This window comes from Podarcis liolepis, assembly GCF_965112155.1.
Source record: "Podarcis liolepis genome assembly, chromosome: 13".
Classification (NCBI taxonomy): Eukaryota; Metazoa; Chordata; class Lepidosauria; order Squamata; family Lacertidae; genus Podarcis; species Podarcis liolepis.
Genome location: NC_139573.1, coordinates 3,922,582 through 3,950,217, shown reverse-complemented (window position 1 = coordinate 3,950,217; position 27,636 = coordinate 3,922,582). Strand labels below are relative to the sequence as shown.

Below are 27,636 nucleotides of genomic sequence, written 5' to 3'. Positions count from 1 at the left end.
GTGAGATTTGCTTATAAGTGAACATGTTTAGGGCCAGACTGTTTGGATACGTCTGTTTTCTACAAATTAAAAACAATATTCAGCTCAGTGTTGCTGAACAAGCAAGTTGCTTAGGTTCTTTCTCTGGGACTAGACGCAAGTTCTTGGACAGTATTAAGGAACTTACAAGAAGGCTAGACCACACTTCCAGTTTAAGAGCAATGAGCTGTTTTGTATTTTGCAACATTTATTTTGTAACTTGTTTCAGGCTGTTTATATACGAGAATGGTTGTGCAATATCATGTCTCTTTGGCAATATTGAATACAAAAAATGTGTGTATTAGGAAAAATTCATGCTAAAATTCATGCCGATGAATTGTCATGAGGACTGGCACCCAAAACATGAGTCAAACTGAAGCCCGCTTTGTCCAAAACATTCTTGTTTATTATGTACAAAAAAATATCAATTCCCAGCAACACGAAGACAATTAATAATAAAAAATATGCGCGCACACACAACCTTAAGGAGTCTTAGTGCTTTAAATAAGGCCACATTTAAAAATCTAGGAATACCTCCTTTCTTGAAGACGGGCAATATTTTCCCTCCCCCTTTTCCCATGCAATTAAAAGCAAGTATTTAAAATCTATTAAAGCAAGCAGATATCTCCAAGTATAGAAAAGTTCCCGACACACGATTTAGGGGGCATTTACTGGGAAGATTTTAAAGGCGGGGTAAAGTGAAGGGTTGAAATTAACAGGCCCAAAATTAGAATGCCCATTAATATTGGTAATAGGAAATAGGCAAACAGGTTGTTTTTCCTAAGGGCTCTGCCTGGAACGAGAGTATCGTATCTTTGTAGGCTGGGGTCAAATGTTTTCACCAGAACCCTAGCAATTTTATGGGGTGGTGGTGGTGTATATTTGTGTATTTTTGTGTGTGTGTGTGTGTAATCGGGGGTATTTGCGCACACGAAGAACCACCAATGATTTCTGCAGCAAAGCAAACCTTCACACTTGCCTCTAGCGCCACACGAAGCAATTAGGGTCAAATCCTGCCACCCTCAACACTTTCCACCATACAGAACAGCCTTCCTAATATAAACCGTTTCTACTCGCCCCAAAGTGAATGTTCTATATACCTTCACACAGTTACAGATATCACTGCGGATTTTCCAGTGGGGCTCCATTCATTCTCCCCACCCCCCAAAATATAAATGCTTATACGACAGATAGATGTAAACAGCCCAAAGAGAAACGAGCTGTTGTTTTAAAGCTCAATTTGCTGGTGTTCAACGACCCAATACAGACGCACAGTTAAGTGGTGAATTCTCCAGTCTTCCCAGTTCAGGAGCTGCTTTCAAACAAACGTAAGGGAACTGGGTAGTGTGTTTTAGTTCTGTCGCAACTACATATATGTCCCTGAGTAATCTTTTTAAAAAATTATATTAATTTGGGAGTCTGCAGGGGTGGTAGGTGGAGAAGAGAGTTCAATTAACAAATTATCTGTGTGTTGTGTCCCTCGTTCCAATAAGTCGGCGTGGAAGTGTTGTGTTTACATCATCATACATTAATCACTTACGATCATTCCTATCCATTAGCAAAAGAATTACACCGGGAAATCGCAAGCTAACAAATAGCATTATTTAGTAAAAAAAGAAAAATAAAGCTGGTGTGAAATGAGGAAGCATTTAAAAACGCCTCTCTCGGGTGGGGGAAGGAGTCGCGGAGGTCGTTCCAAAAAGTTCAGGGTGGTCTTTCCACGCCTCTGGTCCAGGGGTATTCTAGGCGTGGGGGAAAGGGTGAAGGAACTGTCAATCAAAAGCACTAGACATATTCTTTGGAGCTGGGAGGTTTGGAGATGGGCTTCCCCTGGGGGTACTGGCGCCCACTGTAGGTGGTCTTCCCAGGGCAGGAGCAGGAGAGGAGCCCGCCCCCTAAGAGCAGCAGGGCAGCGCCCGCCCAGCCGATGAAAATGGCGTATCCGAATTCGTACCTGCAAGGAGGAGAAAAGTGAATCGTAATCATGCTCCATCGGGCCAGTTTATGCACACATTTTCCTTTCTTTTTGAACTTATTTATTTCATTTATTGTTTCCCACAAAAGGGACACGAGTGGCGCTGTGGGTTAAACCACAGAGCCTAGGACTTGCAAATCAGAAGGTCGGTGGTTTGAATCCCTGTGACGGGGTGAGCTCCCGTTGCTCGGTCCCTATTCCTGCCAAGCTAGCAGTTTGAAAGCATGAAGTGCAAGTAGATAAATAGGTACCGCTCCGGCGGGAAGGTAAACGGCGTTTCCGTGCGCTGCTCTGGTGCACCAGAAGCGGCTTAGTCCTGCTGGCCACATGACCTGGAAGCTGTACACCGGCTCCCTCAGCCAGTAAAGCGAGATGAGCACCGCAACCCCAGAGTCGGCCACGACTGGACCTAATGGTCACGGGTCCCTTTACCTTTATTGTTTCCCACAGAGCAATCCAAAGGGATTTTAAACAATAAAAACAGTTTCAAATCCAGTACACATACAAACTGGGATAAAAATCGCCACTTAAAAGGCTTGATGGTAAAGGGAAGACCTTAAATAGGTGTTGGAAAGACAGGTATTGCACCTGCCTGGCATTTAGCAGGTGGGGTTTTCAAAAATGCACATACATCTAGCATAAATCACTGGGAGTTGCAATCCTGGCTTGATACAAATATATTAAAGCCATTGCACAATACAGTGGTCCCTTGGTTCTCAAACAACTCGGAACCCAAAACACCGCAAACCCGGAAATAAGTGTTCTGGTTTGCAAACTTTTCTTGGAAGCCAAACGTGCTCCGTTTTAAGTGCCACACTCCCATTTTGAGTGTTACGCTGAGATCTGTCTGTTTTTGCTATTATTTTGCATTTTTGTTTTTGCGGCCTTTTCCTTTTGTTTTTGTCTTACTGACTAGTGATGATGATGATGATGATGATGATAATAATAATAATAATAATATATTTACCATATTTTTCGCCCTATAAGATGCACTTTTCCCCCTCCAAAAATGAAGGGGAAATGTGTGTGCGTCCTATGGGGCGAATGCAGGCTTTCGCTGAAGCCTGGAGAGCGAGAGGGGTCGGTGCGCACCGACCCCTCTCGCTCTCCAGGCTTCAGGAAGCTATCTGCAAGTCTTGCAAGCCCGGAGGGATGTCCCGCGGGCTCGCAAGGCTTGTGGGCAGCAGCCTGCAGCCCCACAAGCTCGGGGGATAGGGGGGTGGCGGAGCGCCGCTATTCCCCGACCTGATCTGGAGGCTGGCGGGGGGGGGGAGAAATAAAAAATTTTCCCTTGATTTCCCCCCCAAAAAACTAGGTGCGTCCTATGGGCCGGGGCGTCCTATAGGGCAAAAAATACGGTATACCCCGCCCATCTGGCTGGGCTTCCCCAGCCACTCTGTGTGGCTTCCAACCAAATATTAAAATACAGTAATACATCAAACATTAAAAGCTTCCCTAAACAGGGCTGCCTTCAGATGTCTTCTAAAAGTCAGGTAGTTGCTTATTTCCTTGACATCTGGTGGGAGGGCGCCACTACCGAGAAGGCCCTCTGCCTGGTTCCCTGTCGCTTTGCTTCTCGCAGTGAGGGAACCGCCAGAAGGCCCTCGGAGCTGGACCTCAGTGTCCGGGCAGAACGATGGGGGTGGAGACGCTCCTTCAATTTGATTTAAATAAAATCCACCCTGTGCTGGACTATTTAGCACAGGGGGCGGGTGGGCAAGGTTTTGATGAGGTGAAGAAATCAGAGAAGCCCAGAGCTTGTGGGGTTAGGGGGCCATTCATTCCTCTCCCCCCCCCCCACCCGCCCGCCACCTCATCCGGAAAACTCACTTTGCATTTGTCGGCACCATGGTGTTGTAGAAATCCGTCACAGTCTGGTGCCCGATCCACGAGCAAGCGACGAGTGCGCACAGCCCTGGGGAGAAAGAGGGAGAGGGAAGGTGGGGGGGGGGAGAAAATAAATTTATATAACAGCTTCTTTCCCCTCCATGGTGTTCAAGCAACAGCCTGGAAAACTCAACAGTTCCATGCTCAACTGCGACATGCTTAAAAAGGAAGCCGTTCGTATTTTGTTAGCTAAAAAGTGGAGAACCCAAGAATTACAAACGATAGAAGAATGGCAGATGAAGATGATGGATTTTTCGGAGCTAGCCGACCTGACCGGAAGAGTCCAGGAAGAGTGGATTAAATTTAATGATTACTTAGTTAAATATGTTAAGTTAAATTAACTGAAAACAGCTTGCGGATACTTAATTGGCTTCGGATTTTATTTATGTTAAGTGATGAATTAATATGTTTAATTTCATAATGTGAAGATATAAGGATGTTAATGTTTAAGTTAAATTTTGTAAGAACTGTGATCTGGGAAACCGTTAAAAGGATATGCAATGAAATTCAACCAAGGAGGAGTGAGGAAGTCACTTAACAATGTTAGTAAGTGTAATTTTCAACAAGGTTATGATTTATGTTTGTTTGTCTTATGTGTTTGTTTATAATGTTGTGAAAACCAATAAAAACAAATTGGAGGGGGGGGGAGGAAGCCGTTTCAGTTCGAAACCCATAATCTGTTCTGGATGCTTTAAATCAAGATTCACGGGTGGGGGTTGGACTAGATGACCCTCAGGTCCCTTCCGACGCCACAATTCTACGACTAGTTCAGTTCATAAAGAACATGGGAAGAGACCTGCTAGATCAGGCCAGTTCCCCATCAACTCCAGCATCCTGTTCTCACAGGGGCCAGCCAGATGACTATTATGGGAAACCCACAATCAGGATTCGAACTCAAGAGCCCTCTCCCCTCCTGCAGTTTCCAGAAACCAGCATCACTTCCTCCGACTGCGCAGGTGGAGCGCAGCCAACCTGGCTTGTCGCCATCCATAGCCCTCGCCTCCTCCATGAATTTGCCCGGTCCTCTTTTAAACCCATCCAAGTTGGCCTCCTGTGGCAGGGAGTTCCACATGCTGCACATGCAAGTTCGTCCAAATGACGCTCGGAAGTTTTATCCCCCCAGCATTCAGGATGTTACAAGCTGCTGCCCAGAAGTTTTTAAAAAAGAAAAAGATATTTACGACTTTATAGACTCTTTGAGCCCTTTATGCTCAAAGATCCTAATTGTTTGCGGAGATAAATGTTACTCAAGTGTGTGCATGTCTTCTTATGTATTTTTAATCTTTGTTGGAAGCCACCCAGAGTAGCTGAGGAAACCGAGCCACATGGGCAGGGTACAAATATTATTATTATTATTAATTATTATTATTATTATTCCCCATTCATCTCACACAGCACAAGCCACTTTAAACAGTCATGGCTTCCCCCAAAAGAATCCAGGGATGTGTAGTTTGTTAAGGGTGCTGAGATCTGCAGTGTCTGGGAATTCTGCGAACTACAGTTCCCAGAGTTTGGGAACTGTTCTATTCAGCCTTGGAAGGACACCATGTGGAGTCCTGTGTCCAGTTCTGGGCTCCCCAGTTTAAGAAGGATGTTGACAAGCTGGAACATGTGCAGAGGAGGGAAACCGAGATGATAAAAGGCTCTGGAAACCATGCCTTATAAGGAACGGTGGAGGGAGTTGGGCAAGAGATGCGATAGCCATCTCAAACATCTGAAGGGCCGCCACCTGGAAGATGGCGCAAGCTTGTTTCCTGTTGCTCCAGGGGGTAAGGAAGGGGTGGCGCCGTGGTCTAAACCATGGACCCTCTTGGGCTTGCCGATCGGAAGGTCGGCGGTTCGAATCCCCACGATGGGGGGAGCTCCCGCTGCTCTGTCCCAGCTCCTGCCCACCTAGCAGTTCAAAAGCAAGCAAGCACAAGTAGATAAATAGGAAGGTAAACGGCGTTTCCGTGCGCTCTGGTTTCTATCACAGTGTCCCGTTGCGTAAGAAGCGGTTTAGTCCTGCCGGCCGCATGACTGGGAAAGCTGTCTGTGGACAAACACCAGCTCCCTTGGCCTGAAAGCGAGATGAGTGCCACAACCCCATGGTCACCTTTGACTGGACCGAACGGTCAGGGGTCCCTTTACCTTTTAAACCACCTTGAGATACTTTAAAATATAAAGTGGTGTAAGAATGAAATTAATAGTAATACAGTCCCTGGAAAAGACCCTGATGTTGGGAAAGATGGAGGGCCCAAGGAGAAGGGGACGGCGGAGGACGAGATGGTTGGACAGTGTTCTCGAAGCTACCAGCATGAGTTTGACCAAACTGCGGGAGGCAGTGGAAGACAGGAGTGCCTGGCATGCTCTGGTCCAGGGGGTTATGAAGAGTTGGACACGATTAAATGACTAAACAACAACAATGGTAAATTTCATTTTGGGGGGGCTGCCTAGACATTCCATTGTGGCGCCCCTGGCCCAGGTTGAAGGTGCTGTTGAGAGATTAGCTTATATATCTGAGTTTCTAACACTGATTCCTCTTGCCGCTTGCTGCTGCCCTCCCTTGAGATGGGCACGGTATTCCCTCCTGTATGACAACATCGCTGCTTCTGCACCGCCAAAACAAACAGCCTCTCCCCATTCCACAGATCCAATTTGCAGCCTCCCTTCAATAGATGCTTTCCCTGCAAGAGCGCTGGCAGAGCTCAACCCTCCTTTTCACCCGGCTAACTGGAAGGTGACCCAGAAACTGCAACTAATCCAGAATGTGGTAGCTAGACTGGTGACTGGGAGCGGCCGCCGAGACCACATAACACCAGTCTTGAAGGACCTACACTGGCTCCCAGTACGTTTCTGAGCACAATTCAAAGTGTAGGTGTTGACTTTTAAAGCCCTAAATGGCCTCAAAGGCCCACTAGACCTGAAGGAGCGTCTCCACCCCCATACACTGAGGTCCAGCTCCAAGGGCCTTCTGGTGGTTCCCTCCCTGCAAGAAGCCAAGTTACAGGGAACCACGCAGAGGGCCTTCTCAGTGGTGGCGCCCGCCCTGTGGAACACCCTCCCACCAGATGTCAGAGAACAACAACTACCAGATTTTTAGAAGACATCTGAAGGCAGCCCTGTTTAGGGAAGCTTTTAATGTTTGATGTATTACAGTATTTGAATATTTTTTTGGAAGCCGCCCAGAGTGGCTAGGGAAGCCCAGCCAGATGGGCGGGGTATAAAAAATTAATTATTAATTATTATTATTATTAAGGCTGTGTTATTGCCTCCAGAGTCAGAGGCATTGCGATGCTTCTAAATCCCGGTAGCTGTAAACGGCAGGAAGGGAGAGGGGTCTTGCGTTCGAATCCCGCTCGTGGGGTTTTCCCATTTGGGGCTGGCTGAGAATGCCCTCCCCCCCCCCTTTGCACTGATCCAGCGGCCATTGTTCTTCTTAGGCCCACATAGCAGGAAACGGGCCTTTCCTTGGCCGACTTACCTGCAACCACGAAGATTATGCCTCCTGTCATGGCAATCCGAGCCTTCGTCACCTTGTCCTCGCTCCCGCAATTGGTGCATTTCATGCCCATTGTGGCGACGCCCATGCCAATCACCCCCAGGACCAGGGAGACCACCATCAGTGCCCGGGTGGCTTGGCGAGACGCTGCAAAGATAAAGGGAAGAAATTCAGAAAATGCGAATGCAATGCTTCTCTGCAATAAGGCTACAATTTACTGTTTCCCCGAAGTCTGGCAAAGGATTTCAAGTTCATTTTTTTTATGTGCCCAGGGACTGTTCACTTGCTTTTTAAAGGTACCGATTTAATTCACAGCAAACACTTTCATTTATCTCTGCTTCAAGCACCAGCGCACAGATATTTCACGGTTTAAAGAAAAAGAAAAACAGCTGGGTTGTATCGCAAACGTTTGCCGTTTTCAAAATAGAGACATTTAGGGATGCGTCACTCACTGGGCGCCGTCGATTTCTGGAGTGAAAACTTAGCTGGAGACAGTAGGTTAAAAACCACAAATTTATTCTGATTATTAATACTGGCAGTCTTCACTGGCAGACCTATAAATTATTAGATTTGTTAACACATATAGAAGTTAAGGATATTGCAGCTGTTATATAAGGAATCGCTATTACAATAGGAATGTAATGGGATTAAATAAGGGTTTGGGAGCAGACTTAAAGTAAATTATCAAACCTTCAATTCTACCACTTAAATTATGTAATTGGGTATTTGACTGATTGATACTGGAATTGATATTATAACTTGGTATTGATACAATGAGGCGTATATTGGAGGATTGTTACTAATAAAACTAATAAAAATTATTTTAAAAAAATACGCACCCACAAATTTAGAAGGTGTGGCTCTTTTTTTTTCAGGGCTGAAATGGCACCAGTAGTGAAGGTAAGTGGAATCAAGATGCGTTGATATATCACCACACACATCAAAACCACATGTCTTTTTATGAGGACGGAAGCAAAGCCTTGAAGCATGGAGACTGCCTCAGTGGCGTAGCGTGGGGGGTGCAGGGGGGGCCAGCCGCACCGGGCGCAACATCTGGGGGTTAGGGTTAGGGGGCGCAAATACACGGGTTAGGGGGCGCAAATTACTTGCCTTGCCCCGGGTGCTGACAACCCACGCTACGCCACTGGACTGCCTCACCCCAAATATTCCCACCCAACTGCTTTAATCTGCGGAGCTGGAACTGTCACAGGCGCAAGATCATCCACACTTGCAAGAAATCAATCTTTAAGTGTGGCAGCACCTGCCCTCAAACTCGGGTCCCATTTTCGGGCTTCCCACAGCCATCTGGTTGGCCGCTGTGGGAAACGGATACCCGGCTAGATGGGCCTTTGGCAGAGTTCTTCAGATGGTCTTAAACAGGGGTCAGCAAACTTGCTCAGGTACACCGTCCCTCAGACTTTGTGGGGGGGCAGGACTATATTTTTGGGGGGGTGAGAACAAATACCTATGCCCCACAAATAACCCAGAGATGCATTTTAAATAAAAGCACACATTCTACTCATGTAAAAACATGCTGATTCCCGGACCGTCGGCAGGCCGGATTGAGAAGGCGATTGGGCCGGATCCGGCCCCCGGGCCTTAATTTGCCTACCCAGGTTCTTAAGCCCCACTGATCCTCTGTCGGAGAGGATAAATTGCAGTCCTGCCCTTTTCCTGCTACCGTTTGAATGTTTGAAACCGGAGAGTTTACTCACGGCCCGTCCCTTCCCCAGGTAAATACCAGGCGTGCAAGTTTCAAGAAGTTAAACAAAGCAACGAAAGGTCTTTGCAGCAATTTAAAAACATGACTCCGGTCTGTGAGTCAGCGTGGGGCACCTTCCTGCTTCCTCCCCCAGAGCCAGGAAGCTGTCCGTATACCTCCCAGGGTCAGCAAGGTCTAATCTTGCCCCTTTCTGAAATTTATTCGTCGGTGCGCGCTTTTCTTTTTGCAAATCTACCAAAGAATAAAATAAAACTGCCTAACTGTGACAATATATGTTGGAAATGTAAAGAAAAGGAAGGAACCTTTTATCATATGTGGTGGACCTGTCCCAAGGTGAAAGACTTCTGGGAAAGGATTTATATGAATTGAAAAAAATGTTGAAATATACATTGATAAAGAAACCAGAGGCCTTTCTTCTTGGAATAACAGGGTTGGAATTGCCCAAGAAAGATGTTAAATTATTTTGTATGCCACAACTGCTGCCCGTATTTTGTTAGCTCAAAAGTGGAAAACCCAAGAATTACCAACGATAGAAGAATGGCAGATGAAGATGGTGGATTTTTCGGAGCTAGCCGACCTAACCGGAAGAGTCTGCGACCAGAAGGAGGAGGAGTATCAGGAAGAGTGGATTAAATTGAATGATTATCTAGCTAAATTTGTTAAGTCAAATTAACTGAAAACAGCTTGCAGATACTTAATTGGCTTAGGATTTTATTTATGTTCAGTGATGAATTAATATGTTTAATTCCATAAGGTGAAGATTTAAGGATGTTAATGTTTAAGTTAAATTTTATAAGAATTGGGATTTGGAAAACCGTTAAAAGGACATGCAATAAAATTCAACCAAGGGGAAGCGAGGAAGTCACTTAACAAAGTTAATAAGTGTAATTTATGTTTGCTTGTCTTATGTGTTTGTTCGTTTGTTTATAATATTGTGAAAACTAATAAAAAATGTTGACAAAAAAAATAGAATAAAATTGCGATGAAGGGGTTTTTCTCGGCATGGCAGAGGCCGTGCCCCATTGATGAAGCGGCGGCAGCACTCACCCTTCTCCTGTTAGGAAACGCTCGGGGGCAGTGGCGTAACATGGGCTGCTGGTGCCCGGGGCAAGGCAGAATGCGGGAAACAGACGGAGCACATACACACATTCGACCCAGGAGATCGCAGTCGCAGAGATAAGAAAATAAGAGTCATTTCACTGTCTGCAGAGAAGTTACTTCCTGGAGAAGCCATTTCCGACAGAGCCCAGTGATGAAAGCAATCAAACGTATCGAGGCGGCACTGGGTGTCAAAATTTTGCACCGCTAAGAATTTGCCGCCCCTGTGCCCCCCATGCTACGCCGCTGCTCAGGGGGCAGGAGACAAAAAATGGGGGTCAAGAAGGGTCAGTTGGGTGAGAAACGCCCCTATTTTTCATCGGAGGAATGTTGGAAGCTGTTAACGGAGAAATCTGAGGGCTCCCTTGGACAAAAAAAACAAGGACACCAGCCAGGAAGACCAGAGCAAAACAGCAGCCAGTAGGCTTGGTCTTTATCGAAGACTGTCGCGACAGGACTCCCCCCTGCCTTAAGGTGGAACAAGATGGAAGCCCCGAACAGAAGAAGACCCCAACTTTTATTAGCTACTAATCCCCCATGCAAGGGACGTGGGTGGTGCTGTGGGTTAAACCACAGAGCCTAGGACTTGCCGATCAGAAGGTCGGCAGTTCGAATCCCCGCGACAGGGTGAGCTCCCGTTGCTCGGTCCCTGCTCCTGCCAACCTAGCAGTTTGACAACACGTCAAGGTGCAAGTAGATAAATAGGTACCGCTCCGGCGGGAAGGTAAACGGCGTTTCCATGCGCTGCTCTGGTCCGCCAGAAGTGGCTTAGTCATGCTGGCCACATGACCCAGAAGCTGTATGCCAGCTCCCTCAGCCAGTAACGCGAGATGACTACATCATGACTACATCATTGACACATCACAAAGATGTGTCAGAGAGGAGTTGTGGTGGCAACCTGAGTGTCTTGTCACCTGTCCAGTTCCTCCTTTCCCCTTCCCCATGATTACATTCCTGAGGACAAAGAGGAGTTCACTGTTTTCTGCCCCCAGAGGGGAAGGCTGGTCACTGTGCTTTGTTTCAGTCCGTACTGAATCCACTTTTGTACGCAGGTCCTTTGTGAGTGTAATGATCTTCTGTCTAGGACCATCAAGGTTGGCATGCCAACTGGGTAGGGCTCATGCTTGGGGGATTATGGCTGCCTTGTGTCAAGGCTCACCCCTTTGAGAGTCCTTCCTTCATGGTGTAAAATAAAAGTGGAACGGCACAGATCCGATGCACGGCTGATTTTCTATGAATTTATAACAGAAGCGTCACGTATGGTGTGTGTGTGTGTGTGTGTGTGTGTGTGTGTGTGTGTGTGGTGTTTGTACAAACTGAATGATTGGGGGGGGGGGTTTCCTGCAAGAAAGCTATGCAGACACAACCCTGCCCTTCCTGCTTTCAGCCTTTAATGACTTTTGTTGTTGTTTAGTCATTTAGTCGTGTCCGACTCTTCGTGACCCCCTGGACCAGAGCACGCCTGGCCCTCCTGTCTTCCACTGCCTCCCGCAGTTTGGCCAAACTCATGCTGGTAGCTTCCACAACACTGTCCCACCATCTCGTCCTCCGTCGTCCCCTTCTCCTTGTGCCCTCCATCTTTCCCAACATCAGGGTCTTTTCCAGGGAGTCTTCTCTTCTCCTGAGGTGGCCAAAGTCTTGGAGCCTCGGCTTCAGGATCTGCCCTTCCAGTGAACACTCAGGGCTGATTTCCTTCAGAATGGAGAGGTTTGATCTTCTTGCAGTCCATGGGACTCTCAAGAGTCTCCTCCAGCACCAGAATTCAAAAGCATCCATTCTTCGGCGATCAGCCTTCTTTATGGTCCAGCGCTCACTTCCATACATCACTACTGGGAAAACCATAGCTTGAACTATAAGGACCTTTGTTGGCAAGGTGATGTCTCCGCTTTTTAAGATGCTGTCTAGGTTTGTCATTGCTTTTCTCCCAAGATGAATGACTTTACTGTTTGCTAAACCCATTGACTCGCGCTTGATTGGGGGCGTGGATGATTCTGAAGTTGGCAGTGCAAGGTTCCTAGGGGTCACAAACCCTCTACTGGGGTTAAACTCTACAGTACTGGAAGGAGTGGGGCAGACTGACCCGGACCACCCTTCCACAAACCTGGTGCCCCCCAGCTGCTTCGGATTGCAACTCCCAGCAGCCGCTGGGGGGCACCAGGATCTAAAGCCAGGCCCCGATTTCCGTTGGCTTTTTGCCAAGGAACAACCTGGTAGGTTAAAAAGGGATTCAAAGTCTAAGCCATTTGCTAGCAGGACCTATAAAGCCACACCTTGCTTAACGCTTCACGGATTCAGCAAACGAGCTGTCGTAAAGGTAGGCGTCGCCGCCGGACTCCTGGGTTCACGGAGAGAGCCGAGAGGAGCAATCGAGGGCCTCCACCTTGCCTGCCTGCCACCACACAACGCTCAGCCGCGCAGCCAAAAAAGTCCTGCCCCATTTTGTGACTCAGCGGGGTGCTGGCATCTAAAGGGAAGGGGAGAGTCTCAACAGATTCCTCTCCCCGCCCTGCCAAAAATATATATATATAAATCAGGTGATTTGAGGCAGATCGCACAATCACTGTAAGGTCACTACCGGCAGTGCTAAAGGTGCCATTTTGCTCTTGTCTTTTAGTGTGGCAGTAAACTTTGGAACTCCCCGCCAATTGATTTCAGAAAGGCGCCCGCGAAAAACAGGCATATTCAGATGTTTAGAAAGTTGCTGCGAGTTTTAATCTGTTTTTAGCCTGTTGTTGTTTTATAAGCCTTCAATTAGTGCTCTTCATTCTTCTGAGCATTGTTGGTTTTTTTACAGTCGGTGTATAAATCTTGTGAAATGAGATAAAAATAAAACTTGTGGAAAGCTAAGCATTCTGTCTCATTCTCACTGCTAATTAGAAGCAATTTTACAAAATGGACCCCCTTTTTTCTAAAAATAAAAAAGCTACCTGAAAAGCAGGGTTGTACATCTTTCCATCCAGAAGTAGATCACAGGCATTAACGCAATTAAATCCCTTCTAATATTTGAATCTGTTTGTGTTTGACTAGATTAGCAAGGCTTCCCCAACGCGACACGTTCCAGCTCTTTTAGACTACAACTCCCATCAGCCCCAGCTGTCTGGTGCTGATGGGAGTTGTAGTCCAAAAGAGCTGGAGAGCGCTAGGTTGTGGCAGGTGAGGGGATGCCGCTACCACGAATTTGGAGACACTTGCATCTGCTTAAATTCTCTACAGGGACGCGGGTGGTGCTGTGGGTTAAACCACAGAGCGTAGGACTTGCCAATCAGAAGGTTGGCGGTTCGAATCCCCGCGACGGAGTGAGCTCCTGTTGCTCAGTCCCTGCTCCTGCCAACCTAGCAGTACAAAAGCACGGCAAAGTGCAAGTAGATAAATAGGTACCACTCCGGCGGGAAGGTAAACGGCGTTTCTGTGCGCTGCTCTGGTTCGCCAGAAGCGGCTTAGTCATGCTGGCCACATGACCTGGAAGCTGTACGCTGGCTCCCTTGGCCAATAAAGTGAGATGAGCGCCGCAACCCCAGAGTCGGCCACGACTGGACCTAATGGTCAGGGGTCCCTTTACCTTTACCTTTAAATTCTCTACAGAAATTATATTTACCAACGATGAGCTGTCTGGGACTGACTCCTCAAGCTTTGCAGATAATAACAGCAGAGGAGTTCTTTTTAACACTATTTATATACAGCTTGAGTATTATTATTTTCAAAAACCACAACAACCACCTCTAAGCGGTTTACAAAAATTCTAAATGCAAACATGAAACTTCTCAATGAGAAACAGGTTGCTGAAAAGCATTCCAAAGGTGGTTTAAACAAACACTAGCCGAAAAGGAAAAGAAAGAAACCTAACAGGTGCAACTTCTGCACGTTTGGACTGGCTTGACTCAAGCAAAGCATATTTTAAGGAGACACTAAAAAAGAGGAGAGCGAAGGTTGTCCGCCTGATGGCAACCTCTCCATTAAACTGCTGAGTGGGGTCATGCGGAGGGTGTTGCCAGAAATACCGTATTTTGCGCCCCATAGGACGCTCCGGCCCATAGGACGCACCTAGTTTTTTTTGGGGGGGGGGAAATAAAGGGGGAAAAAATTATTTCCCCCCCAGGTGCAGGGCTGGAAGAACCAGGTCGGGGAACAGTGGGAAGGCACGCTCTGCCTCCCTGCTGTCCCCCGAGCTTGTGGGGCTGGCGATGGGGAGAAGTGCGCTGATCCCGGGACGGCAGGCAGCTCTGCGCAACCCTCGGAGCCGGTCTCCCGAGGGTTGCACAGAGCTTCCTGAAGCCTGGAGAGCGAGAGGGGTCGGTGCGCACCGACCCCTCTCGCTCTCCAGGCTTCAGCGAAAGCCTGCATTCGCCCCATAGGACGCACACACATTTCCCCTTCATTTTTGGAGGGGGAAAAGTGCGTCCTATAGGGCGAAAAATACAGTATTCTGCAGACACACAGCTCTGCTTCTCCTTTACATCTGCAGGGGTGGGGGTGGATGTGCTGGACTGATGTCTTGCCTCAGTAATGGACTGGAGGAGAGCCAATAAACTGAAGCTCAATCCAGACCCAGACACTATAAGGCTGTTTCTGAGCAGTAGACATTAATGGAGAAATGAGAAAGGCCCTCTCATTTGCTGCTACATTATAAATACCTCCCAACCCCAGCAAAATCCTGTGCTGAGGATTTTACCTAGTGGTACAGCTTATTATGTTCCTATATATCTTTCTAGCAGAAAAGCACCCGGCCAATTCGCTTGGCAATAAATATTGCCGCAAACATTCCTGAGATCATAGTCTTTCCAACAAGTGGCTCCTGTCCAGGTTTGTTAATTGCCTTACTTTAAATGTTGTGAGGATCCTATGCCCTTTTAAAATGTGGTTTTTTGGCGGGGGATTATTGGGTTGTTGTTTTTATTTTGTTTGTGTATTTTGTGGTTTTATATTTTGATTTTATTCTGTGAACTGCCCTGAGACCTCCGGGTATAGAGCAGTATATAAATTCAATAAATAAATAATAATAATAACAATAATAACTTCTGCTGTCTATGCTCTGGTCACCTTTAGATTAGATTACTGTACAGTGGTACCTCGGGTTACATACGCTTCAGGTTACAGACTCCGCTAACCCAGAAATATTACCTCAGGTTAAGAACTTTGCTTCAGGATGAGAACAGAAATCGTGCTCCGGCGGCGCGGCAGCAGTAGGAGGCCCCATTAGCTAAAGTGGTGCTTCAGCTTAAGAACAGTTTCATGTTAAGAACGGACCTCCGGAACGAATTAAGTACTTAACCTGAGGTACCAACAGGCAGCCCTGTTCAGGGAAGTTTTTAATGTATGATATTTTAGTGTTTTTTGGTTTCTATGGAAGCCGCCCAGAGTGGCTGGGGAAACCCAGCCAGATGGGCGGGGTACAAATAATAAATTATTATTATTATTATTATTATTACCATTGTAATGGGCTACACAGAGGGTTGCCTCTGAAGACAGCCTGGGAACTTCAGCTGGCGCAGAATTCAGCACATGTCAAACGAAAGATGTGGTTTGCCTTATTCGATGTCCATGTAATTTATTGCACATAGGTTCCACCACATGAGCAGCCGGGGTTCGCACCGGGGAACATCGTTCCCACATACAAAATGCCATTATGGAGGCATCTTTGGTCGAACATTTTATTTCCCATAAACATTTGGACGCAGATTTATCATTTACAGTATTAAGGGTAAATCAAAAGAAATTCTGGATGAGGCAAGATTTTGAACGGCGGCTACGCCCACAAGAAAGTCGTTTCCTTTTTCTGTTCAAATCAATTCATCCGGGGGGGCAGCTAAATTCTGAAGTTGACTTTGTTTCATGTAAAAATTGCTGCATGCATCATTTGTTGTACACTGGACGCTTGGGTTGCGAACGTGATCCGTGCGGGAGGCACGTTCGCAACCCGGAGCGCCGCATCTGCGCACACACGGGTTGCAATTCGGTGCTTCTGCGCAAAGCATGATTTAGTGTTTCTGCACATGCGCGAGCGCCAAAACCCGGAAGTAACCCGTTCCAGTACTTCCGGGTTCGGCGCAGTGTGCAACCGGAAAACATGCAAGCTGAAGCGTCTGTAACCCGAAGTATGACTGTATGTTTAAATCACTTGATACTATTCCTCCGTATACCATATTTTTCGCTCTATAGGACGCACTTTTCCCCCTTCAAAAATGAAGTGGAAATGTGTGTGCGTCCTATGGAGCGAAGATGCCATAGCCCCGCGACCCTCTCCCGGCTGGAGAGGTGATGCGCGGCTATGGCAGGAGCCTCTCCGCTGCGCCTTTCCGCTGCTCCCTGGCCTGCTCTTTGGGGCTGGTGGTGGGCTTCCCCCCGCCAGCCCCAAAGAACAGGTCGAAAGGAACCTGAAGCCTGGAGAGCGAGAGGGGTCAGTGCACACCGACCCCTCTCGCTCTCCAGGCTTCCAAGGTAGCCGCCTGAACGCACCTTAAACCGCACCTTGTTTTAGAGCGGGAAAACAAGAGGGGGAAAGTTCTCCCCCTCTCTGCGCAGCGCCTCCTGCCGCTTCACTGAAGGGGCACTGGGCAGAGAGGGGGAGAATTTTTTTCCCTTGTTCTCCCCCCTCTAAAACAAAGTGCGTCCGATTGTCCGGTGCGTCCTAGGGTGCGAAAAATACGGTATTTGTTTTTCATGTGTGTGTTTTTGTATGCTGTACATGCCATACTGTTCCTTTAAGTATATCATTACTGGAAACACCTGTGGCTTACTTTATATGTCCTGTGCAATTGTGTTGCAAGTATCAGCAGCTACACAATCCAGTGTCGAAAAATATCAAGTATGTGCCTTTTTATGTATATTTTGTATATTCTGCTTTATTATACAATGTGTGGGCAGGCAGCTCACTTTGGTTATCATTCATCAGTTGTCTGCCTTGTATCTTATTTCCAGCTGATGAAGACTATTACGAAACAGTAGTATCATTCCAGAGACACTCTCCTTTTTTGAGGCTTTTGAGAAGTCTTCCGTTGAAACTTTTGAAAGACTATCGAGAGACTTTACTTTTGAAACTTTTGAGACGTCTTCTGCTGTAACTTTTGAACAGACTATTGTGAGACTGTCCTTAGACATCTGTTTTGAACACACGGTCTTCGCTACCACTGTTATTTTGTACATATGAACTTTGATTGGCTTAGTCCTACAATTTGAATGATACCATTGTTCTATTATTATTTGAATGATACAATTATTCTATTAGTAGTGGTGTATGGAAGTGAGAGCTGGACCATAAAGAAGGCTGATCGCCGAAAAATGGATGCTTTTGAATTCTGGTGCTGGAGGAGACTCTTGAGAGTCCCATGGACTGCAAGAAGATCAAACCTCTCCATTCTGAAGGAAATCAGCCCTGAGTGCTCACTGGAAGGACGGATCCTGAAACCGAGGCTCCAAGACTTTGGCCACCTCATGAGCAGAGAAGACTCCCTGGAAAAGACCCTGATGTTGGGAAAGATGGAGGGCACAAGGGGAAGGGGACGACGGAGGACGAGATGGTGGGACGGTGTTCTCGAAGAGACCAGCATGAGTTTGACCAAACTGCGGGAGGCAGTGGAAGACAGGAGGGCCTGGTGTGCTCTAGTCCAGGGGGTCACAAAGAGGCGGACACGATGAAACGACTAAACAACAACAACTATTAGCCTATGTGTTGTGTTTGTGTTGTTGTGATTGGTGCAGGATTCAGAGCAAGATGGTTTGAGGCTATAACGCCAATCCTGGCCTGACCGCAATGGCTGCCAATTAGTTTCTGGACCCAATGCAAAGTGCTGGTTTTGATGTATAAAGCCTTAAACAGCTCAGGACCACCTCTCCCCATACGAATCAACCCAGATTTCCCTCTGAAGCCCTCCGTCATGCACCCACCCCCTCCATAATAATATTTTTAAATATATATATATATATTTAGACCCCACCCATCTGGCTGGGTTTCCCCAGCCGCTCTGGGCGGCTTCCAACAGTATATTAAAAACATGATAAAACATCAAACATTCAAAACCTCCCTAAACAGAGCTGCTTTCAGGTGTCTTTTAGAAAAGTCAGATACAGTGGTACCTCGGGTTAAGAACTTAATTCGTTCCGGAGGTCCATTCTTAACATGAAACTGTTCTTAACCTGAAGCACCACTTTAGCTAATGGGGCCTCCTGCTGCTGCCGTGCCGCCAGAGCACGATTTCTATTCTCATCCTGAAGCAAAGTTCTTAACCTGAGGTAATATTTCTGGGTTAGCGGAGTCTGTAACCTGAAGTACCACTGTAGTTGTTTATTTCCTTGACATCTGGTGGGAGGGAGTTCCACAGCGTGGGTGCCACCACCGAGAAGGCCCTCTGCCTGGTTCCCTGTAACCTCACTTCTCGCAATGAGGGAACCGCCAAAAGGCCCTCGGAGCTGGACCTCAGTGTCCAGGCTGAACAATGGGGGTGGAGACGCTCCTTCATGGGAGATCTGGAGCAGCGGTTCTCAACCTGTGGGTCCCCAGATGTTGTTGGACTACAACTCCCATCATCCCTGAGCTCTGGCCTTGCTAGCTAGGGATGATGGGAGTTGTAGTCCAACAACATCTGGGGACCCGCAGGTTGAGAAAGTCTGATGGAGGGTGGCAACACAAGAATCGGCCTTTTCGCTGGTGGCTCCCTGCTTAAGGAACACCCTCCCTTTTCAAGCTTTTTGCTTAAAATATTCTAAGTCGCTCTAAGTTGCCGCATCAAAAAATGAAAACGGCCAATCGATTTAATTTAGAAACAGGCAGAGGGTTCCAAAGTTTAGGTGCTGCTGCACGAAAAGACCCGATTCCTTCTGACGGAGAGACAAATGTTACATTGCACCCGTAACAGTGCCACTTTTTAACTGCAGAACCTTTTCGGTCCTTCTCTAGGGGAAATGGAGGCAGTGGAAGAGAGAGAGAGAGAGAGAACAGGAAGACTTGGGAGAAACTGAGTGTTTTGGAAAGGGACTTGCTCACTTTCACGGCAAAGTTGATACAGGGATTGATCGGAATCCAACTCGGCTTTGCCGCACCCTTTCCCTTTCTTCTCTCTTGCCTCCCTCCCTGCCGGACCGGGGGGGGAGGGGAGGTGACATCACCCCTCCCTCAGGACAGGTGCGCACGCAGACCTGCCCAGGTGCCACGGACGACGACACACACCAGCCAACCAGCAGGCGAAACAAAGGGTTTCATTGAAACCAGCGCAGGTGGACAGAGTTCAGGGAACGGGGTGGCGTAGGCAGAGATATCACCTTGCCAACAAAGGTCCGTATAGTTAAAGCTATAGTTTTCCCAGTACAGTGCTACCTCGGGTTACATATGCTCCAGGTTACATACGCTTCAGGTTACAGACTCTGCTAACCCAGAAATAGTGCTTCAGGTTAAGAACTTTGCTTAACAGAAATCGTGTTCTGGCAGTGCGGCAGCAGCAGGAGGCCCCATAGGCTAAAGTGGTGCTTCAGGTTAAGAACAGTTTCAGGTTAAGTATGGACCTCCGGAATGAATTAAGTCTTTAACCCAAGGTACCACTATAGTGATGTATGGAGGTGAGAGCTGGACCATAAAAAAGGCTGATCGCCGAAGAATTGATGCTTTTGAATTCTGATGCTGGAGGAGACTCTTGAGAGTCCCATGGACTGTAAGAAGATCAAACCTCTCCATTCTGAAGGAAATCAGCCCTGAGTGCTCACTGGAAGGACAGATCCTGAAGCTGAGGCTCCAAGACTTTGGCCACCTCATGAGAAGAGAAGACTCCCTGGAAAGACCCTGATGTTGGGAAAGATGGAGGACACAAGGAGAAGGGGACGACGGAGGACGAGATGGTGGGACAGTGTTCTCGAAGCTACCAACATGAGTTTGACCAAACTGCGGGAGGCAGTGGAAGACAGGAGTGCCTGGCGTGCTCTGGTCCAGGGGGTCACGAAGAGGCAGACACGACTAGATGACTCAACAACAGCAAGACAGGAGCTAGCGGCTAAAGCAAGCCTTCTACGGGGAGGGGGAAAGGTCAGGCCTGGAGCCAGGAATTCTGGCTGTTGTTGCTTCATTGGGGTCCCCCTTCTGTCTCCCCAAAAAAGCCGAGCAAAGTTTCTTGCTCTCGGCCCCCTTCCTCTGAATCCCAGCTGCTGGGAACCACAGGAGGGGAGAACGCTCTTGAGGTCGCATCCTGCTTGTAGGTTTCCCAATGGGGAAAATGCTTGGCCACTGGGAGAACAGGATGGGCCCCCTTGGGCCTGATCCAGCTATAGGGGACCCCTAAAGTATATCCCACCCTGCAGCCAGGAACCTCTAATCCCCTTTCCTCAACGTTTTTTTTCTGCCTAGCTGCACACCCAAGCTGCGTTAGACCCCATAATACTCTTCCCCTTTCCCCGCCGGTCCACTGGGAAAACTTATCTTCCCGGATCTAGTTCTCAAGGCTTCCTTTCTGGAAAATCTGGGAGTTCCAAGTCCTCTACCTTACGCAAAGGGGTCTGTGAAATGGGCACAAAAAAAAGCCGTCTCCCCCAGGATGGAGACGCAGCCAGTTACCAAAACAGATTTCCAGATTCCTGCTGCTGCTGCTGCCGCCACTTCTTCCCGTGACCCCTGCGGTTGTGTGAGCAAAGCAAGTTTGTTTTCTCAAACAATGAAGGGCGATAAGATTATCAGGCACCCTTGGCGCTGAGGTCTGGTTTTATAAACAGAGGCCGGCCCGACTCAGGTATACAGAGAAGGAAGCCAAGGCGGATCGCCCTGGTTGTGGAACCCACTGGATCCCAATTCCCAGAGAGGATGTCATAAGCCACACCCAAAACCTGGCACCCTCCGGGAGCTTGGGGCTACAACTCCCAAACACCGCCTTTTTGGAGAGGGCGCAGATGTGAACTGTAGTCCAAAAGTTCCTAGGTCAAAGGGGCTTCAAGCCTAGAATCCTGGTTTCTAAAGCCTTCCTCTAAACTAACCAGGCCAGATTCCTTCTTATACATAAGAAGAAGTCCGGTCTGGAAGGTGGCAACACGAGAACGGGGCCTTTTCTGTGGTGGCTCCCCATTTATGGAATGCTCTCCCCAGGGATGCTTGCCTGACGCCTTCATTATACACCTTTAGCCGCCAGGCCTTGGGCTGATTGGCAAGTCCATTTTAAATGGGGTTTATTGGGTTGTCTTCATTCTGGTTTCTATTACATAGTTCGTGTTTTCTTTATATTGTAATGTTGCGTTGTGAACCGCCTTGAGCTCTACAAGCACAAGGTGGCATAAAAATGTAATAAATAATAATTAAAAGAAGAAGAAGAGCCATGCTAGATTTTTGGCCCATGATGGGAAACCCTCAGGCGCAAGAGCCTTCTCCTCATTGGCTACTGGGAGCTGGAATCCTGAAATATCTGAAGGGTCACAGGTCCCCTCAGCCTTTCCCTAAAAGATCCCGGGTACCTCCAACACCTGCTTCCTCACCATAATGGAAGGTATGTTAGGCCTTCGCTGGTCCTACCTACTGCGGTGCATGTAATCGGCGTTCAAAATTAGCCAGGCGCTAGGCACATTTTAGGGACGCGGGTGGCACTGTAAGTTAAACCACAGAGCCTAGGACTTGCCGATCAGAAGGTCGGCGGTTCGAATCCCCACGACGGGGCGAGCTCCCGTTGCTCGGTCCCTGCTTCTGCCAACCTAGCAGTTCGAAAGCACACCAGTGCAAGTAAATCAATAGGTACCGCTCCAGCGGGAAGGTAAATGGCGTTTCCGTGCACTGCTCTGGTTCGCCAGAAGTGGCTTAGTCCTGCTGGCCACATGACCCGGAAGCTGTACGCCGGCTCCCTCGGCCAGTAAAGCGAGATAAGCGCCGCAACCCCAGAGACGGCCACGACTGGACCTAATGGTCAGGGGTCCCTTTACCTTTTTAGGCACATTTTGCACCTGGCTATCGGCCACTTGCGACCAAGTGAAGATGCCCCGGTTGCCATCCTGACATCTCCACCACCTGTGAATCCTTAGATCTGAACTGTTTCTACACACTAGCAATACCTCATCTGTCATATTTTACAATCAGAACAGATTTCAGGCACCAAAAAGCCATATTGATTAAATACGACTTTTGAGCCTTCCGACCCCAAAATGGCAAATGGACGTTCTGTTTTGGTGTCTGCCACCCTGGTTTAAGGAGCCATTTGGGGCACACCTAAGTTTCTAACACTTCATATAACGAGATGTTTCAGGTGCCCAGCTTCAGATATCTGCCAAGCTACCCGCTGGCTCCTTCGAAAGCGAAGAAGGCCACACCCTGCTCCTCTCAGTCGACTGGTAGAACATGAGAACCTCGGGGTTGTGGGTTCAAGCCCCACGTCGGGCAAAAGATTCCTGCGCGTCACGGGGGTGGACTGGATGACCCCGCTGGTCCCTTCTGAGTCTACAAGTCTGTAATTCCATGGCAATCTTCGAACAAGAAACAATGGTTTCACAGAAGAGAACCAGGTGCCAATAACCATTAATTCTGGATGCGAGCGCTCCTAAAAGCAGTGGCACCCCCAGCTGTTCTGGACCACGAATCCCTTGAGCCTCAGCTAGCATGTAATAGTAGTAGTAATAATAATAATAATAATAATAATAATAATAATAATAATAATAATAATTTATTATTTATACTCCGCCCATATGGCTCAGTCTCCCCAGCCACTCTGGGCGGCTCCCAATCAAGTGTTAAAAACAGCCTTAAATATTAAAAACTTCCCTAAACAGGGCTGCCTTCAGATGTCTTTTAAAGATAGGATAGCTGCTTATTTCCTTGACATCTGGTGGGAGTTCCACAGGGCGGGTGCCACTACCGAGAAGGCCCTCTGTCTGGTTCCCTGCAACCTCACTTCTCGCAATGAGGGAACCGCCAGAAGGCCCTCGGCGCCGGACCTCAATGTCCGCGCAGAATGATGGGGATGGAGACGCTCCTTCAGGTCTACTGGGCCTTTGAGGCCATTTAGGGCTTTCAAGGTCAGCACCAACACTTTGAATTGCGCTCGGAAACGTCCTGGGAGCCAATGCAGGTCTCTCAGGACCGGTGTTATGTGGTCCCGGCGGCCGCTCCCAGTCACCAGTCTAGCTGCCACATTCTGGGGACTGATGGGAGTTGTGGTCCCCAGGGCAAACCGGTATAAAAAGCCCCCCCCCCCCCAAGAACAGACGGGAATGAGATGCACATTTGGGGTGGGGTGCGATGTGGGGGGAGGGCAAACTCCGGCAGGCAGGAGGGAAGTGGGGCCAGAGTGCAATCTCGACTCTGATACGGAAGCCATTTTGAGCCAGGAAACACACAGCCCTGAATCACTATTGATTTCCAGGGACATTCAAAGCGTCTCTCACCAGAATCATTTCCCAACCAGATCCCTTAGGATGACGACGACGATGACCATGAAAGCCAGCAGGCGGGAGCCATTCTTCCTCCCAAATCTCTCTTTAAAGGGGGGGGGACCCACCCTGTAACCACATGCTATAGCTTTCTAGTACATTCTTTCCCTCAAAGAATTCGGGGAACTGTAGTTTGCCCCTGACAAGTTTATAATTCTCAGCAGCCCCTGAAACCACAGAGGGGCAGAAAGGAGATTCAAATGTGCTTTAAAGGTATCGTGGTTCAGATCTGCCCCTTGTTTATAGAATATTTCATCGCTGCCTTCAACACTTCCTCCTTCTAAACTCCCTGCTCTGCTTCTCAGCTATAGACACAGTTTATGCCGAATTCAGAATCTCTGCGTATATTATATAATAAAATCGTAGAGTTGGAAAAGACCCGACAGTCATCTAGAGTCAACCCTCTGCAATGCTGGAATCTCTGCTAAAGCATCCATGACAGATGGCCATTCGTGAATGTAATATATTGTATGTCCTCAGAAATCTGGGCTTAAAAACTCTTGCTCTGTCTTCTGTAGGGCGTTCAGCACAGAAGGAAAGCCTCTCCCACCCTTAAACTGTAAGCGCCTTGAGGGCAGAGACCTCTCTGGTTTCGCCTATCAAACTCCGAAAGGCAGCCATGGATACGGACCATAAAATAAATTCCCCCTTTCCTGCTCCACCTATCTCTTTTTTTAAACAAAAACAAGGTCAAAGAGATCTGGGAGGGCCACGAAGCGGCAGGTGGTGACAAGAGAACTGGCCTTTTGTCATTCTTCACCCGAAAGGTGTGGCTTGAGAGAGGGAAAAAAACCCAGAAAAGTGACCCAACCAGTCCAGGTGGTTTCAAGAAGAGAATTTCGGCAGAAAAGGGGGAAATAAGCGAAGGGGAGAGTTTTGAAGTGGGTGGGTGGGTATTTTAAAAGAAGAAGTGAAAGCGACGGGTTTGCAAAAAGAGGACACACAGAAGGAGAAAGGGAATAAAAATATTTAGTGTTGGTGTTTCTAACACACAATTTTTAGAAAAAAAACCAAGATGTGGAGATCTCCACCCTCTTTCTGTTTGGAGAAGGAGGGGTGGTGCGATCATTGTGGCCCAGTTGTCTAAACAGAGATTTAACAACTTCTTCCCCCTCGATAGCTTCCTTTTTCCCTGCCCGCCCATAATTCAGTTTGCACTGCATTTAATCCCGGTTTAAGACGATTCATAGTCCCACGGGGCTTAACAGGGCTGTAAAATCAGGTAAGGCTGAAAATCCGTCCCTTCCACTATACAGCTGGGAAAGACACACCGGTTACTAATTTAGGGATTCCAAGGTATAAACCGGAGGATTTGGCTGGAAGCGGGGATAACAGAAATGTGTCTCCCGTAAACACAATGTTATAAATACAAAACTGGCCTTCTGGGTGTTCCTTGCTTTTCTAATCTTTACTATACGTTGCAAAAAAAAGGAAAAAATGAAGTTTTGGGGTCTTAAAGGACCACTGTTTATTGGCCATATAAAAGGCTTGATTTGAACCCGGATCTTGGGCCCAAGAACCATTTTGAATGTGAAAGGAGAAATCTGTTCCTGCTTGTCAAACACAGCTAATCGACAGGATTAGAGAAAGGGCTTTTCGGAAGATGAGCAAATACATTTCCTTTTGTCTCCTGAAAGCCTGTAAAACCCAGTCCACCTCGCCACCCAAATATCCGAATTGAAGGGAGGGATTTAAGGAAGGGGCTTTTCTCGCTGGCTGTCTGTCTGTCTGTCTCCTTGGAGATTGGGGACTGTTTCTTTTGCCCACTCCTCGCCCCAAATCTTCCTTTTGCAACAACTAAACAGAAAGACAAACAGAAAGGTCTGGGGGAGAGAAAATTGAGGCTGCGGTCCGAAGGAACAGAGAACATTTGCAAAGGAAGATGTGGGCAGGAACCCCAATGGACAAAGGAGATGCTTGGGGGTTTTGTGGCTGGGAGGGGGCCACAACCCACACTCCAAATATCTAAAGAAAGGGAGCGAGGGCAGTTTCCAGACAAGGCCAAAATGATTTCTGTGTGTTCCTCGAGGGGAGCGTTCCTGGCCTGGGTTGGGGCTCCCTGTTCCCTGAAGTGTGGGATGGGGAAGACGACAGTTTGAGTTAATCAGTAGCCAAGGGGGCGAAAGGGCAACGAAGAATCGAGCAGGTAAATGGCCTTTTTTTTTTTTTTTTGCAGGAAGAAAATGGACGCCTGCTGCTCCCGATCTCTCCCCTCCAAGCACCAAAATTCAACTTCTCAAACTGCAAACCGCCCTGAGAGCTTGCGACGATGGGCAGGATATAAAAATATATGAAAATAAAACACCTTCAAGGCTTGGGGAGTGGCCACAAAATGTAATTTTGTGGAGAGCTAAGTCTGTTGCCCCAAAGACTTTCTTCCTCAACCTGGGTCACCCCAACTTGACCCCCCTGCCCCACCCTCCTTCCTGGCCTTCAAACCCCACTGCAAACTGCCCCTCCTTTTCTGCCAAAGGCCAAACACGCCCCACACCTGACCCACAACGGCGCCCTTCCCGCTCATCTCACAACCTTGCGCTTTCCTTGTGGTTAAGAAAGCCCCACATTCCCTAAAAACGTATCTCTTCCCATCAACTGCTCCTTGCCCCCCCCAAGCTATCCCCCTCCCAAAGAAACCCCCCCATCTCCCCACAGCTGGAATTTACAAACTCCGCTTTTCATGGTGTGACCCACATCCCCCAAAAAACCACTCCTTTCCTGCCACACACCCCAAGAAAAAACACCACCTGGGTCTCTCCCCTCCCCAGTCTCGGCCCCCCAATTTCCTTTTGCCAACCCTCCTACTCGTAAGCAAGCCGTTTTTCATCACGGTTTTCCATTTGAACGCCGCAAGACCCTCCCCGGGACCTCAGGGCGAAGGGCGGGTAATACAGAAATAACCAAACCAGCGTTGCGCAAGGATTACTGCGCCGGATCTGGGTTCGAATTCCGATCACTAGGCATGAAGTGGGGGCGATGACCTGGTGCGGGGGGGGGGGGAACGATGACCGGGGGGGCACCGCCCTCTCTCAGCCTCACCTCCTTCACAGGGGGGCTGTGGCGAGGATGAAATGGGGAGCAGAACCGCGCGCACCGCTTGGCGCGCCTTGGATAGAAAAGCGCATCAGGAAAGAAGGGGGGATATTATGTCCTCCTTTACTATGGAATAAATAGATTTATCCCCCCCCCCCCTGAACAAGGTCCTGCTCTGAAGTGGAAGGCAGGACCCTCCAGCGTCTCCCTTTCCAAAAAACCCCGCTCCCCCCCCCAAAAAAAACGCAATGTAGTCCGCCTGGCTACTCACAGTCGAGACTGAGGATGGAGTCGTAGCTCTTGCATTGCATCTGCCCCGTGCTCTGATAAACGCACTCCATCCAGAGGCCCCTGTAGAAGGCTTGCGCGGTGATGATGTTCGCCCCGGAGAAGGAGGACATTTGCCACTGGGGCATACAGGTGGCCGCCAGCGCGGCGATCCAGCCCAGCAGCGACAACGCAAAGCCCAGCATCTGCAAGCCCGAGTTGGCCATGGCGCAGGGGGGAGAGAGAGATGGAGACGCGCGAGTAGAAGCCCGAGGAATCCGGCGGGAGCGAGCGGCTAAAAGCGTACCTGCGCGCCAGGTGAGCGCACCTGTATTTATGCCCTAGCCGTCACCTCCTCCCCCTCCCCCCCCTCCTCCGGGTGGGGGAGGGGCGCGTGACATCAGGGGAGGGGGAGGGGTGTCCGCAGAAACCGACACCCGAGGACACCCTCGCCCATTTCCTGGAGAGAGAGAGAGACAGAGAGAAACTTTTTCCTTCCTGAAAAAAAAATTAGTTTTTGTTGTCTTGTGCAACAAAACACGACAAGCAAACAAAAGTACACATCGCGTCACCACTTTCAATTCATAAGTCATTTTCGAGGTTGGTTTGCATCCAGTCTCTTTCTCTCTCACCTGCCTGAGTTGGGGCGCAGGCAGGAATCCGTCAGGTAAAGTCACTACGTCCGTCCCCAATGCAGTTTCTCCCACACACACACCTCCTCAAATGGACATTCGGATGTGCACCCCTGAGGAAGATCAGCACTGAGAGCAACGTGCAAAGTGC

General features: G+C 48.3%; 1 protein-coding gene across 1 annotated transcript; it reads right to left on the bottom strand.

The window, feature by feature from the left end:
* Nucleotides 1–402: 402 nt before the first annotated feature.
* On the bottom strand, nt 403–27,336 carry CLDN7 (claudin 7). The gene is made up of 4 exons (XM_083472885.1): nt 26,858–27,336; nt 7,344–7,508; nt 3,824–3,908; nt 403–1,972 (listed from the first exon to the last, which is right to left on the bottom strand). Exons 1-4 carry the CDS (start codon nt 27,078–27,080, stop codon nt 1,804–1,806), a joined length of 642 nt encoding a protein of 213 aa, XP_083329011.1. The 5' UTR covers nt 27,081–27,336; the 3' UTR covers nt 403–1,803.
* Between the last annotated feature and the right edge of the window lie 300 nt (nt 27,337–27,636).